The sequence below is a fragment of the Grus americana genome, chromosome 19, assembly GCF_028858705.1.
Source record: "Grus americana isolate bGruAme1 chromosome 19, bGruAme1.mat, whole genome shotgun sequence".
Taxonomy (NCBI): domain Eukaryota; kingdom Metazoa; phylum Chordata; class Aves; order Gruiformes; family Gruidae; genus Grus; species Grus americana.
The window spans coordinates 1,361,767-1,377,859 of NC_072870.1; the positions used below are offsets into that span (position 1 = coordinate 1,361,767).

At 46.6% G+C, this 16,093-nt stretch overlaps 1 protein-coding gene across 4 annotated transcripts in view; it reads left to right on the plus strand.

The window, feature by feature from the left end:
• Positions 1 to 16,093, plus strand: part of CALN1 (calneuron 1) — a 157,308-nt gene that overhangs the window by 91,515 nt on the left and 49,700 nt on the right. For all 4 annotated transcript variants that reach the window (XM_054847954.1, XM_054847955.1, XM_054847957.1 and 1 more), the window contains one exon: positions 3,491 to 3,603. In XM_054847954.1, coding sequence (XP_054703929.1) covers positions 3,491 to 3,603 — 113 coding nt within the window. The remainder of the gene's footprint in view (positions 1 to 3,490; positions 3,604 to 16,093) is intronic.

Genomic DNA, 16,093 nt, shown 5'->3' on the forward strand with positions numbered 1-16,093 from the left:
AATAAATGAGTGGTTTAAAACCAGGGATTAAGCTCAGCTCTGGTGTGTTGCTAAGATCACCCACACAAGCAGTGACCATCCCTTGGCTGATGGGTGATAATTTGGGGATGGGGTGGCATCTGGATCACATCCTGCCCCAGAACCCCTCTGGTCTGCACCCACCTTGCCACCTGATGGTCCTCCCCTACCCCAGCTGACCCCCAACGCCATGCCTCAAGGTTTTCCTGCCCTCCCAGTTTGTAAATCAGTTATTGCAATGTGTGAGTGCCTTCATCAGTCAGGGACTTCAGCATAGCTGGGGTCTATAAATCTCATCTCCATTTGTATCTGGTGGGAACAGAGGGAGGAGGATAGCTGTGACCGTCACTGGATGGGGAGCACAGCCCGCTCCATCTTGGCCATAGCTTTTCACCTGCCTGTGCCCCATCCCTCCTTACAAGGTAGTTTTCCTTCAGTGTGATGAGTTCTTGCTAAAGTAGTTAATGTGAGCTTGGAGGCAGAAGGTGGGGGGAGAGGATGTGAACACCACACAGTATAAATTGGCCCCGGGGGGACGGTGAGGGATTGGGGCTGTGTGATCACTGCAGTGGTGTTCAGGGCTTGCTGGATGGCTCATGGAAAGGAGGAAGGGAAGGTGAGAGCAGCGTAGACTGCACACATGCTCCAGCCTGGCGTTTTCCTCCCTTCTTCCTATCCTTAAACCCAACTAAAAGTTCATTTCTGAATAAGCCACACATTGCTGGCTCTGAATATCAACTAGTCCCGGGTGAGGAGCACATCTGCAGGCACAGCAAAGCCAAACGTGGGGACATGCGCGGTGTTTGATTTGCCTCCAATGCAGATTCTTGAACAGATGTTTGATGTATGCATCACACATCAGCTTGTAGCACGCTGTGTATGTGACTATGGCTCAGAGGAGGAGAAGGAAGGCATCTTTCGGCTGTACCCAACACAAATTTCAAGCTGAGTGCTCCCAGGATCTGCTGGGTGGCCTGAATGCTTGTAGATCCTACAGGGTATTGGGCACTACCTGGTTACAGCCTGTGCATTTTCACCTTGTAACCACGTGGAGTTGTACTGGGTGCGTCTGGGAGCCTATGTGTTGTTTTTTATAATAGTTATCTCCTGGCTGTTGAATACTGTAAAAGGAATTTTCAGCCAAAATTGTGAGTTCTCTCTCTTGATATTATGATGCTGCAGTGTCCTGAGATCCTGATGGCAGGAAGGTTTGTTTTCTGCAGCTAAAGACAAATGTTAAAGGGATATTTCTACCAGGCAAAATGTTTTGGGGTCTAGTTTCCTTGCTAGTTAACAGTTCTAATTGAAAAAGCAGTCAATAAGGGGATAATGCATTTTGTAATGGCATCTTTCTTCTGAGGTTGTGGAAAATGCTATAATTAAGCTGATAATTAAACCCTATGAAGTTAGTTATGATCCCTGGCAAAGGCACGGGGAAGTCATGAGCAAGGGTTTGCCCAAAGTCTTGTTCTGAGTCAGACACAGAGCCCAGGAGCCCTGGCACACGCTTTCTCATGAGTCATGTGTAGGACTAAGTCCTGCCTCTCCTCTGTGGATGAAATGACATTGTAGAAAATGCAAATTGAATAACTCAATATTTTGGGGTTGCATATGGGTAGACCAAATATATGCACAGGCAGGTACTAGAATCTATTTAAAATGCAAATTGTTTTCTTGCTAATCTGGCTAATTTCTTTAACCCAATTTGCATCTTAGTGTATGGTTTTGTTACTGCTTTTCCCTTGAAGTGATGTGCTGCAATGTAAATCACCCCGAATCCACTGTCACCTTGCATTACCTTCCACAACGTGATCCAACGTGCTGTGACTGATACAATCTGACTTGATGACATAAACTGATGCCTCCCATGGGGAAGCAGCAGGAACACATTTTCTCGTAGCCCATAAATGTTTTAAAGAATGACTATCCAAGTGATGGGGTGCCCACACCTTTCCTTTTCTGCTTAATAAGCTGTCCCAGAAATTAGCTCCATCCTGCAAGTGCTCAGCCCACTCCAGCCCTGCAAAGCCCTTCAGCGTGTGCTGAGCCCTGAAGGTGTGAGCAACTTTAGCAGTTGGATGGAGTTTTCTTGCACGTTACGGGATCAAAGCTATTATGAATCCCTGCCGGGTTTCCTTTCAGAGCCCTTGTCACTGGCTCATCCCAGGATATTCACCCGTCTTCACGAAATTACAGGCAGAGCCTAGTGAGTACAGATCACTATTCTGGCAAACGAGCATTTTGACTCTGCTTATTTTCACATTGTGTTTCTGCGAAGATAAGGACATGGAGAGATTTCAATCAGTGGTGCATATGCTCAGATCAAGCACATGAAATATAATAAAAAGGAGAGATAGCAGCGGCGTGCACATGGTAAAGCTGTCACGCAGGGCTGCTGCAGGTACTGCAGTCAATAGTGACATTTTAATAGTAGCCCTTGCATTGATCTGCTTTAGTCTGATGGTTTTAGGCACTCCTTACACCTAATAATTTAGCAACAGCAACTACTTGGAAACGTGGATGCAGTCAGTTCCAGCTGAATTTGAATAAAAAACAACTGAAATGTCTTACAGTTGCTGATTCTGTTTCCAGACTTGAAGAAGGGCTAACATAGCCACCCATATCAACTGGTCTAATAATATGTAGGAGGATATGTCTATCGACTGATGGACAAAGGAGAGGCATACAGACATTGAACTACCCTGTTCAGAGAAGCAGGTATTTTTAAGATCCTTCAACAGGCATGAATTTCCTTTTACTGCCATTTTCATTAAGCATCACAGAAGTTCTCTGAGCGAAAAGTAATATTTGATGCAATGCTCAGATACACTTCAAACAGCCACATGCCTCATTTACAAAACATACAATATACTGCAGGGGCTTGGGACTGCATAGGCTCAGTTCATGAATGGCAGGAGCAGTCTTGTCTTCCCACTGATGACACTGAAGCTGGATCTACACCGCCTGCTCTGCATGCTGAGCACACAAGGCTTTTAAGAGATGGATGCTGATGGAAAGCTGAAATGAAATGCCTTGTGGATTCACAATAGCCTGGCGCTTCCCTCTGCGCGTACTCCCTTCCTCTGGAGGATGTGGTTGGCCCAGTAAAAGCTTTGCAAAGACCTGGCTGTTTGGCGGCTCTGTAGAGAGGAAGAGCCACGGCCGTGCTAATGGCTGCTGTCCTCCTGCCAATGTTGGTTTCTTGAGGAGTGACTTGCCTGCAAACTCTCCAGGGCTGGGGAATGGACCTCTTCATCACTATTTGTGCATTGCCTGGTCTTGTCTTCAGGTGTGGTTATGTCACTACATGGGCCGTTCACTGGTATAGTAACAAATTTGGGTTTGTAGGTACTGTGAAGTTGATGTACCAGGTGCCATAGTTGGTGTATGTGTCCATGATAAGCAGCAGATCCAGAGCATCATATTGGACATTGGCACTAAGTGGCACATTGATCTTTTTCTTTCGTTCCAGGGGATGGCCAGGTTGATTTTGATGAATTTATGACTATTCTGGGACCTAAGCTGGTATCATCGGAAGGCAGAGATGGCTTTCTGGGAAATACAATAGACAGCATATTCTGGCAGGTAAGTGGTCATTTTTTTAAATGCAACTTTAGCCAACTATCAATAGCTTCCAGAAGTGATTTTTTAGGGAACATAGCATGTTTTACTAAGCGTGAATGTTTGTGTAAAGGCTGCTGGGGTCCATCTCACCCTGTGCTGTGTAAGACCATCCCACATTGCTGGAAGGACCCACTTCATCTAAACCCTGTGCAAGAGGAAAGGAAAGCACTTACTGCAGATGAACTGCAGTTGAAGACAACAAAGCCAGTTATTTGTGTAACATGTTTGGGAGCATTTTGGAATTGAGTTTAGGAAGAGAAAAACATTTTTCTCAATTAATATTTTGAGTTGGGAACCTTGAACCTGTGTGGCAGCTCTCTGAAACGTGTCACTATTCAGCATCCCTTGGCCGTGGTGGAGGGATGCTCCAAGCAGAGTGAGGTTTGCTATGCAGGTCACATCAGATCGGTGCTTCTGTGGTTAATTCAGGTCCAAGGCTGAGGATAACTATGTTGTGCTGGTGCAAGTTTTACCCGTGGTGCTGCCCTGGGGTGGTTTGGTCCTGTCGGTTTCAGGCATCGGAGGGGAGGCAGGTCTGGCAGCAGGAGCTGCCTTACGTCTGTCGTGCAGTGTGATTTTAAACAGCATTAGACCTTCCTGGAAAAGCAAGGCCAGTCCAGGCTGTTATAGCAGGGATTAAATATCTCTCAAAATGCAGTGCTGCACATTTCTTGCCAATGGATTAAATGTGTGGCTTCCTGTGAGATTACTCCTCACTTCATTGACCATCCAACAGTCTTTGCTTGCTAATAAACTTTGGCTGTTACCAAGTTTATGTGAATCAAAAGAGAAACCTGGATATAAACATTTCTGTCTTATTTTACTATGCTACAGCACTGTCCAGACTGAATTGGGTGGAGTTTTGTAAAAGTCTTTTAGAAGTCTTTTAAAAACTTGTTCCTGGCTTCCTGGCATGTGATAGAAATAACCCTGGAAATTCTGGTCTGGATTCCAGTACTCAATCGTCAAAGCAAGAGTTTGGCATTGGACAAGCTGCAGTGGTTTGTAACATATCCGGGGGGATGAAGAGCTAAACTCACACCATGAAGGGCAGGACTGTGGCAGCCACGGGGGTTTTATTGCCTCCACTGCATCTTGTGAGCCTCATCCCAGCACATGAGGAATGGGGAGAGGAGGAAGCACCAGCTCATCCCACTGAGCCACTGGTGCCTTTCAGCCCCCGTGGCGAGGCTGGCCTCACCAGAGCCATTCCAGAAGCAAAAATACCCATTGGGAAAATCAAGTTCATGAGCTGACGTCTTTGATGGGGAAGCAGAGAAGTCTGGAGCCCTCCCTAAAATTCAGCTCACGGGTAAACCTGCTGCCATTTAGTGACCCTTCAGCCTGTGCGAATGCCTGCAGTGGCTCTGCTCAGAGGTCTGTGAGGAAGGGAGGACGTGTGCTCTGGTTTTAGAGCAGCAGGACTCCTGGACTCTGCTTTCACCTTGCTCTTTCATGCAGCAGGGAACATGGCCCCTGTGCCCCTCAGGCTGTGGTGGGACGAGTGAAAAGAGTGCAGAGACTTCAGGTAACCAGCCCCACGGTGGGAAGGGACAGCCCTGGGGGTTGTCCGCAGGCAGCGAAGCTTTGACTGAATTGCACAAGTGCTCCAGGGCCTTGGAAAAAAATGTTTATTGTCTTTTACTTGTAAGGGTAAAAATACATCTCTTTACATAGCACTTTCCTGGATTTCAAAGCCCTTGAAGAGAAGGCTTCATCTCACATTTCATTTCTCCTGGGGTAGGAGAGCTTATGAAGAATACAATAATTTTGCTGCTTTTTCCCAAAGAAAAAGCAAGGAAAAAACCCACGTAGAGAAGTGCCATTCAGGGAACAGGTTCCCTTTGCCCATTCCTACGTGGCTTTACCCACACTGTCTGCAGGGTCGTAAGTCACCTCATGTTTAAGCAAAGCATTTATGCATCTGCATTTTCTCCTGTGGGATTAGATGTGATTTGAAACACAGCCCTTTTCAGAATCGGTGCCTGGCTGAGTTTCCCATACTCCCTTGCCATGCATTTTTCACATTTGCGGGACAGGAATGGCAGGGAGGGGGGGGTGAATTTGGATTGCTGATGCAACACTTCACCCTGCAGTCATCCCCAGGGAGTGATTTTAAGGAGGGGATGGTGCCCACAAGCCTGTGATTGTGACTGGTGCTAAGTGACAAGGGCAGCGAGAGTGGGACAAGGAGGGACAACTCTGCCTTGGTGTCAGCTGGCCGGGCAGTGCTACCATGAAACCTCACCCCAAAGCTGCAGGCAGCAAAAGGCATCTTGAAAAGTCTCTTATATCAGTCCCAAGGGGACAGAAAATCCAAGTTGGCATCCAGAAAGTGCCTTCCCCTCTTCCATCCAAACAGCTTCCCTCCAACTGTCACGATTTTGGCTCTCTGGGTATTTTTGCCGAGGGTCCAGCTTTCTATACCGTGGCACTTTGTGCAGACTGTGTTCCAAGCGTGCCTTAATAACACTTTAAATAATGCAATGACAGAGTTAAATAATAAACAGCAGCAGAAGGAGAGAGGAATTCAAAGGAACAGGCGAGGGCCTGGAGATGCATTTGCAGATGAAGCTGGGAGTGAGTTGGTGGGATACAGGAAGGCGGTTCCAGATGGCAGAAGCTGCAGAGGGGAAGGATCCTACAACAGCAGCAGTGGGGCTGCAGGAGATGGGGAGGGGGTAGAAGCAGTGGAAGAATAGGGAGGAGAGAGTGGGATCATGCGTGGAAGAGGCAGGCTTGAAATAACAGGGAAAGGGTGCATCCCTCCTGTCACATGCGTTGCCTAAAGAGCAATGGTCAGCCTGGGAGAAACAGGATTCGGCCAAGACCTGAGCATTGGCAGGTAGTAGAGACACGGAGGGTCTCTCAGATGTATCCTCCTTCCTTGATTTCCCATGTGGGCTTTAAATTGAGTTGTATCAGTATGTGTTTAAGACGGCTGAGACTTGCTTTTCAGGTAGCAGCGATCAGTTCTGCTCCAGTTAGAATGGCTCTCCGTGATCCCTCAGTGGGCCAGGAGGTATTTAGGGGGAGGGAAAAATCATCCCTGCAAATACTATTTCAGGCCAACTCAATATAGATGAACAATATCAGTAGAGCTGAGGAAACATGGGCTCTCCTCCATCTCAGAAAGCCTGTCTTTCCCAAGTGAGATACAGCACGCACCAAGCACCGTTTTGTGCAGAACATCCCCAGGTGCCTCCTGCTCTGTTTCCAAATGTTTTTCCCACCCTCATGCCAACTGTGTGCAAATGGAAGTAACATATACCCATGCACAGACATCTTTAACGGTCTTAAATTTTTAAGATGGTCTTAAACTGTCTTAAATATTTTTTCTTAAATACACAGCTGCCTGGTAACCATTAGCCAGTCCTCAGTGTGCAGGATCATGGTCAGGAAGAGTTTGAAGGCTGGAAGCACCCCGTGAAGCCCCTTTCTCCCTGGTTTGGGGCAGACCCACCATGGCAAGCTTGCAGCAATGATGCAAACGTCCCACTTGGCTGCTTCCACAGGATCTGCATTTATTCAAAACAAAATGTGAAGAAAAAAAGAGCATAGGTGAGATTTTGGGAGTACCTATTGAACCCTCTTTTGGAAGCCAGTGGGAAGAGGTGAGCCCTGTGCAGGGGTGTTGGACCTCCCATGTTTTCTTGCAAGGTGTCTACCCCCTTCTCTCTCCATCTTTTTCCCTCTGTATTTTTTAAAGAGTGGCCACCCATCAGTTGCCTTCCTCTGCCCACCTTCTCTGAGCTGTTCCTGCTGGTGCTCACTCTTATTGTCCTGAGGCTGGTTTTCTTCAACACGTCCGACAGTGCTTTTGCGGTGACGCAGTAACCATTTCATGGTCAGAGAGATACGATTTGATCAATTTTCAGGCATGAGAATTTGTTTTTCCACAGCTCAGGGAATAGGAGTCTGGTTCCAGTTATGCACGGAGGGCTGTGTTTTGTACAAGTGAGTTTTGAGGCATTTCCAACGCATGGCCGCTCAGGTCTGTAAAGCGATTTAGATCAAGAGCATTACAGAAAAGACAAACATTGCTACCAGTAAATATTAGCTCATTTTTTTCGGCAAACAGACTCTAAATCTGTCCACTGTGCCCTGCCATTCTGAGCCAGAGGGATGGATAAAAAGAGAGGGGAGAAACTGGGATTTCATATTCATTTACAGTTTTCACCCAGATTGTTTCTAAGTGCAAAGACCCTCAGGTGCAAGTGTTAAATAGTTTGCACAGGACATAGTGTAGAGGATCTCCAGTATCTGGGGGTAATCAACAGGAACAGAGGTAACAATAATCTTGGATTATAGGCTTTTAATTAAAATAAACCCCTCTGTTTTGGCTAAAATGCTTTTTGAAGTCAGATCGAGTTTGAATGGTTAAACAACAGGGCTGCATCTGCATTGGATCAGAATAAATTCTGTACCCAGCAGCACTGATGAGATTATTTTGAAAAGTCAGTACTTTGTATGGTGATCATTTGAGAGGCAAAATGCCGCCTGCTACTTTTTTCCCTCTTTACTGTGTGTACATGGAAGCTGCAGGGAACATCATCCCAGCCAGCGCTGATGTATTGCCTGTGCGAGGATATCTGGAAGCTTTGTCTTGCAGGAAGGGATGTATCGCCTGCTCAGACACAGTGCCCATCCATTGCATTAGATATTGCCCGGTATAATTCACTGGCGTTCAGGAGGAGGCTGGTTGGTTTGGGGTAAATAAGGCTGCTTTGCAGGAGCGAGAAGACCAGAATACCAACACAGTGCTTCAGGCTGGCGAGATGCTGCTCAGAGATCTCATTTTTCCACCGTAGACATGTCTCTGCAGTTTGAGGGGGGATAGCCGGAGGATTTTGAAGGCAGGTCCTGCAAACAGAGCAGATCAGCAACTGCTCATGTTTTCTGGACTCTCTCCAAGCTTCCACATACCATTGCTAGAGGGAGGAATACATTGGGGTTTATGAGCTTTGGTGGATGAGGGGGTATAGACAAAGCTAGGTCCCGCAGCACCCCTGTGCGAGGAAGGAGGGATAGCCAGGGACGGGCTGGAGACAGCAGAAAGCCCTGTGCTCCTGGGCCAGCAAGCTCAGCACCATGCACCAAAGGGCATTTTGTTCCCTGGATGCAGGAAAAATTGAGCAAGGGCCACATCCAGCTGTGCGGTATTGTATCTGGTGCTGTCTGGGGAGGGGGCTCAGGGAAGTGAAAGGGGTCTCAGAGCTGGTTGTGAACACGGGAGAGCAGAGGGACATGGCTGGGATGGGACACAGTGGTTTCGTCCTCCCAGCACGGCTGCTGATGCTTTAATGGTTTGCTGTGCAAAAACTGCCCATCCGTAATCTTGTTTGCAGTTGTCACTGCAAATGCAACAGCGTCTCGGGGGACAGATCTGGGTTCTCGTGATCTGGTCAATCAATTAGTGCTTTAATAGAGTGAAATGAAGGAGAAAATGTGTGGGAACCTCAGTGGCGCAGGGCAGGGTATGGTGGGCAATGGTGTGGGAGGGAAGGCAGGGGACGAGCCGCACGTGTCGGAGCCACGCTGCCTCCAGCAGCACTTGTCTCTCTACAAAGACAATTTTGCTAAGAAAGGGATTTTCCTTTATGAAGTCCGGTAGATAAACCTAATGCAATTTCTCCCTATATGTGAGTTTTCTCCTCTTGTCCCCGCAGAGGAGTTAATTTGATGAAGGCAAATTAGCCTTGCCGGAGTTCCGGAGAAAGTGTTTGTGTCTCTGTGTGCAATTTCACATGGTAACAGATCCAACCGCCCCCCACCACCGCAGACTATGGCATTACTGAAATAACAGCTGGCCTCTCGTGGTGGGGCCGGCTAGGCATGTGGTGTGCATGGCCTCCCTCCTCACCCTCCTCCTCCTCCTTCAGGTGCTGCTGTTCCAGCTTTTCAAAGAACTTTCTCAAATCGACTTCTGGGGAGGAAGAGAGTTAGTTTTGCAGTTGAAGGTACTGCAGGTGATGCTTGAGGTCCGTGTGGTTCCTGGCAGGGCAGGCTTCTCAGCTGGGCTGGGCCATGTGTAGTTCAGGGTGGGTAAGGAGCTGCTCTTGCACTGCTACTTGGAGAGAAAGCTGAGATTCAGGGAGGAAGGACAGCTTAGTAGTATGTGCAGACTTAGTGCCTCTGTAAGCGGCCTCCCTCTTGGTGACTGCTTTGGGGTTTAAATCAGGAAACACTGTGACTCAGAGTACGGGTGCCAAAACTTGATGGATGGGGTCAAGGATGGGCAAGTGGGGCTGTACCATTGCACGACACACATCCCCTCTCCCGTGCACATCCTCTTCCACCAAATAAAACCCTCCACTCCACAGCAATATTTCCAGCGTAGCAACGATGTGGGTGCCTGCTTTTTGGTTGTTGAACCTGATATATCTTAAAGTGATTTCCAAAGAAAAGAAGTTCTGTACTTCTTAAAGATCTACCCTTTCTTGGGTTTCACAGGCTGGATATCACCAAACTGAAGGACTGGTTGAGAACCTTGTCATTGCCTCTCCTGCAGAAGCCACTGCAATATGGCTTGGGAGCCAAGGCAGACACCTTTCCCGTGACACCTAATACTGGGCTCTGCTCAGCTGGAGTCATTAAGTTCATCCAATGCACTGTTAGCTCCAGCATCCTGCCCGTGTTTCTAATTTCAGAAATTAAATGTGTCCTGCAATGTCTGTTACTGCATTTCGGATTTGATGTGTGGTTTATGTGGTTTCCTTGTATCCAGATTTAAAATGTTGTGAGATTTTCCATTGCAAGTGCTGCAGTGATGAGCAGAGCGACTCTGGCCACACAGCTGGTATGGATAGTGTGCAGTTCATCTCAGCTAACCTGGGACATTGCTTAGACTCCCTTTAGAGTTAGCAGAGAGATACAGGGTGCAATTCAAGGGGCTGTTTTAGGCATCAAGCTCAGGAAGAGATGCATCATGCTTCAAAAGTGCCAATTTTTCTCCATTTGATATAAAGAAAGTCTAGAAAAGTGACTCAGATGGAGATGTGTGCACTGGGGACACCTAAAAGTCATCTGATGAGTTCCAGCAAGGGTTTCACCAGCTCTGCCCATGCCGAGGCTGTTATCAGTGGAAGGTAAACAGTCCTGGTCGCTCTATTAAATCTTCTTTTGTTGACAAAGACATTCCCACTGAGTATGTGGCACTCAATGATTGTTGTCACAACACAGTGAAAGCTGAACACTTGCAGGTGATGAATTCATCAACAAGAGACTTCTCTTTATTCACAGTCTGGGTATCCAGCCCAGAAGTGCTGTCACAGCCTCTGATGTAGATGTGAACACTGGGGAGGTTCATGGCCTGGATCATTGTTCTTGGACAGTGAGACTGTCACATCCCTTTAACCCCTTTGCTGTGTAGGAAGTCACCAGCGGGCAGGAGCGAGTGATAACATTTGGGTGGCCTCATTTTTATCTGTTTCTATGAAGGGCCCTCATTTTTGCCAGTACACATCTTTCCCTGTAACAAAATCGGTTCTCCTAAGTCATCAGGATCAAAGTTAGACCTCAAAACTGGAGAGACTGGAAATGATAAAGTTTTGAAAGCATTTGTGAACCAAAGCAGGACTGGTACCAATAGCAGGAGAAAAGCAAGACTTCATTGCCCATCTGTGTTTTGTAGCTGCAACGAGGTTACTTATACATTTAGCCTGCAGAAACGGACTACAGCTTTGGTTCAAAGTCTGTTTAAAACAGGCAGTTTATATCCAGAGACATCCTGCCTGCTGGATGACAGTGTACGACTGTCCTGGCAGGTGGTGATTCAGCTTTGTGCACACTCTGGAGCACTCACGCACGTATACTCCATCCAGCTCCTACAGTACAGAGGTTATTTTTTCTATGCCAGCTTATATATAAACTCAGTCCACATCTCTGTGTGTCACTGAGATTTTTTTGCCCCTGCCTGATGGGTGAAATAGGAACTGCACTGTGGTTTTCTCAGTGATTTGCTTAGAAACGTAAGGAGCAGTGTGTAGGAAAGGTAAATGCATATCATCATCGTCTGGTGTGTACGTGGGTACCGGGAACATGGGCTGGGGAGAGCTTCTTGCTTGTTGTGGACTCCTTGCTGAGGGAGGTCAGACACCCCTGAGTGCCAGAGTACATCCCTGGTGCTGGTTTTGTTGGGGCGGGTATCTTTTTCCTTTGAATGCACTTTGATGCTTTTGAAAGGCACCATTGGGTGATGGAGTGGAGGTGGCATGTTTCGTGCAGGGGAGTTTCGGGGGCAACAGTTCTGGCTTCAAATCCCACATCCCCTGCACTCCCAACATCAGGAAGGATTTTCTTTCAGTCCTCAAATCCTGATCCTAAGATCCATCATTCCTCTGCACAGAAAAAAGGACATGTAAGGATCTGTGATTCAGGTGTCACCAGAGGACACTACCTTTGACTTGCCTGGATACTTCATGTTCTTGTAACAAAATCAACTCTTTCACTGCACTGCTGTCATTTTGTTGAGGGAAACCTTAGTTGACTATAAGGAAAGTCCAATTGTTAGGGAGATCAGAGTTTGGGAAGTGTTTAAAACAGACTTTTTCTATTTCTTTTTTCTAAAGAATCCCCACTTTGAGATGGAAATCTATATAGTGCCCTGCCTCCAAGCCCTGGGTTTCAGTAGAGTAAAAACATTGTGAAAATTTCACTAAGGTTTTAAAGAGCAGAATAAGAGGGAAAAACAGGAAAAACAAGACACTCCATCACTCATTAAAAAAAAAAAAGCAAAAGTGTTGGCAACTGTTTGCAACAAACGTGTTTAGAAAGAAAAATGACCTTTTATGCAAAGAAAAGCTAGAAAAAGAAATTACTCTCTTAAAGAAAGAAAGAAAGAAAGAAAGAAAGAAAGAAGAGAAAGAAAATGCACATGGAGGCTGCAAAGGACCACCATGGTGGGGACAGTGGATAGCTCAGGCAATGGCTGAGGTTCGTTAGTGTGAGCCAGAGGAGCAGTGGATGCTGTGGCATTGAGGAAGGACCTCCAGCTCCTGGCTGCCAGACAATTTCTACAGCACAGCGTATATATAACTCAGATTTCCCCAGTATGTATCCAAGATTTTCAGCGCAGTTTGCTGGAGCCTGACATCTGAAGCCAAAAGAAAGCTTCCTGGTACCATCGAGCCCTAAGTGACATCCTGGTTAGATTTTATGCTTCTCAGTTGTATCAGCAAAACACCTTGTGTTACAGCCCCGAAGCGGCTGACAGCCGGGGCCAGCAGCAGCTGTTGGAGCATCTCGGTGCCTCTTTCAGGTTGCAGCAGGAAGGTGCCAAGAGCTGTCGGCTTTCTGCTTGCTCAGAGGCACGAGAAGCAGCTCGTGCTGGGAATTGCCTGTGGAGGAGAGGGGCATTCACCAGCTGTGACTTGCAGCGGTGGCCATCCTTGCCATGCCCACCCGACCTTCACCTCTGTGGTGTTGTCCCCACCAGCACAAGGCATACCCTTGCTGTCCCAGACCGGTGTTTCTGAGGAGCAATGGTGGTGGGCAAATTTGGTGGCCCTAGCAGACGGTTCCCCAGTCAACAGCCATCTTGAGCTGCCATCAGGATGGAGATGTTTCCTTGGCCATCAGGTTGGAGAGATTTCCCTGGCCATCCATACGGAGGATTTTCCCTGACTGTCAGGGTGAAGGTGTTTCCCTGGCCATCAGGATGGAGATGGCCTGGCCATGCTGCAGACACAGCCAGCTCCATCCTACCCCTGCCTCCTGCCCTCCACCAGCACTGAGGACAGGGGAAGGTGGGGACATGGCTGTCTAATGGCCACTGGCGACCCTGAAACCATTTCCCTCCATGCTGCTTTGCTGACCTCTCTGCATGCCAGGAGGTGGGACAGGGTCTGGACCACACACCTCCCTCCCTTCCCCTGGGGTCTGCACAAGCCTCTACCTTGGTTTCTTCAGGAACTTGTGCCGCCAACAGGCTTGCTGCACTTTGGTTTGGGGTTTTTTTACTGTTTGGCAAGAATTTTGTGGACTGATGGGTGATGTGCAGTTACTGAGAGTATGTCCCTGGCGCTGTGAACATCATCTCTCCCTGCAAACTCAGTGCCACCACACTGGCTGAGCCAAACAGGCTCTGGTAGCCCTTTCCCCAAGGTCTGATTTTATTAGTACAATTTTCCAGCAAAGGCATAATGTATTTTTACCAAGTGGGTGGAAAGATGCTGATCTTCAGGAGAAATTCCTTACAGTCTTTTTTCAAACAAATTTCCCACTTTGTTGAGAAACTGTTTCTTTGTGCTTTCTGCACCGTCATTTGACTATCTGTGGAGGTTTGAATATATTTCTGTGCTGGCAAAGATAGAAATCTTACACTCTGAGATGCATGCAGTCTCCAGAGCTGGTAGTCCTGATGTAGTCTGTAGTGCCACAGAGAAAATGGTTTTTACTATTACTATTGAGTAACACACAATGCTATAAAGTGGTAGTTAAAATAAATCATGACGTAACCCAGTACATTTGCTCACAGTTAAGAAAATGTATCAGGGTGCAGACGCTTATGGCAGAAGTCCAGAGCAACCTGAGAAAGTCAGTGGAAGTATTCAATATACATGTGAGCTTGGTGGGAAGTGTTCAAAACTGATTTCGATCCCTTTTTCATGGAAATAGGCAGATCTAGTGTGTAAGGGAAAGATCTCTGCTCAAAATGAGCCAGGATGATGATGGAGTTCCCTCCGGAGATGTATTCTAATGTCCAGCTTTCCTATGCTGAGCAGAGACACAAACCTCAGGAGATAACCCAGCAAGGTCCACAGGTGGAGTTCATGGAAACGCCCCGATTTTTGGAGCGTTGTAGGAGACAGTTGCCTTTACCCTGGAGGAGAGATGGGAAAAAACCCCAAACCCAACAAATCATATAACAATGATTTGCATGTTTTTAATCTCTTTCTGCTCTTGCTGAGTGTGTTAGTTCAGATGTTTTTCCCCTGGAGGCTGTTTTGCTCATGGGATTATTAGTACAAGACGTCGCTGTCAATCCATCAGCTCCCCCCGCGCACACGAAGCTCCAATTCCTTCGAACTTTTGGAAGTGACAGAGCAATGAAAAGACAAATGAAATAAATTGATGCTTTTTAGGGGAGCAGAGTCTGAAAAGAGCTGTCACAAAGCAGACAGGCTCTATGCAGGTGCCAGATTTCAGAGCTTTCAGGAACTGCCATCCCCTGTGAAGATAAACCCATGAACCTCAGCTTCAAGCACTTGTGTCCTTTGTATTAAGAGACAATTGAGCTAATATATTTATTTTATGGTTAGCTGGTATGCGGGTACATGTTTTCACAAAATTAGCCACTATGTTAGGTTAAAATATATCCTTTCTCCAATGCTAACAACTTCTTGCTACCGATCAGCCCCATCCTTGCATTTTTCTGATGCTACATTTTTATTACAGACTGGTGTGAAAACTCTGCTGAACCCTCGGCTCAGAAATGCTCTTGTAGTTATTCAAATAGCCTTCAATAGACTGCATCTCTTTCTCCTACCGACATTCAAAAATGCTTGAATCCCAAGGGCAGTTTCAGAGCAGAAGTGGAATATATTAAAATCGTAGAATCAAATGATGATGAAACCCTCCAGGAACTGCTGGTTCAGCTCAGGAAAGACATGCACTGGAGTGCTGTAGAAAGAGAGCACCGTTTCCCCAAGATATTTGTTGTTTTGTTAACTTTGTAAAATGCTTAAGAGAACAAGAAGAAACCACTATGATGATGATATGTCCAGGCAGATGGAGAGGGACCTCAACTCTGGTCCTGGTGTGTCCGGAGCCAACTGAGGCTTTGCCTTCTTCTGTCTCATCTGTAGATTTTTTCAGCTTCGTGTTTCTTCCTACGTAAGATAGGGCTCACTTCAGTCCCATTTAAGCACTTAATTTAGGGAAAAAAAGCACCAGTTTAGTGCTTCATCAGCCTCAGACTAGAGACTTTAAAATAGGTGAATAGGGAACAAGCAAACTCGTGTGGGAAAGGGCTGGAGGATGGAATGGTCCAAAGTATCAGCTGAAAGCAGCCTTATGGGATGGAAGGGGATGTGAGCCAGCTATCCCGGGTCAAACTTTTGGGGCTTGCTCTCAGCTTGCTGATCTAAATTTGTGCTTAGCTTTGCATTTTCTTGATTCATGCTGGACATAACAGCACAGGCAGAGAAACTCCGGCATAAATCTTTCAAGACTGGGATCTTGGGAACTAAGGGAAGAGCTGAGTCTTGCCTATTTGCACTGTGCTCCTTCCTCCCCTGTTGAAATGGTGTTTTTATTTAGGGTAGCTGCACAATACCTTAGAGAGTAGTTATGCTGATGATTAGAGATAATCAAAATGTTTTCATGAATCCAATTTTATTGAAAAATTACCCTTTGTTTTTTCCCAAGTGAAACTTTCATCAAAGACTCTTTGAAATTGTCATTATTCCCAGAATTTCTGCATTGTTTTTACTGAATATGTGCCTATTTT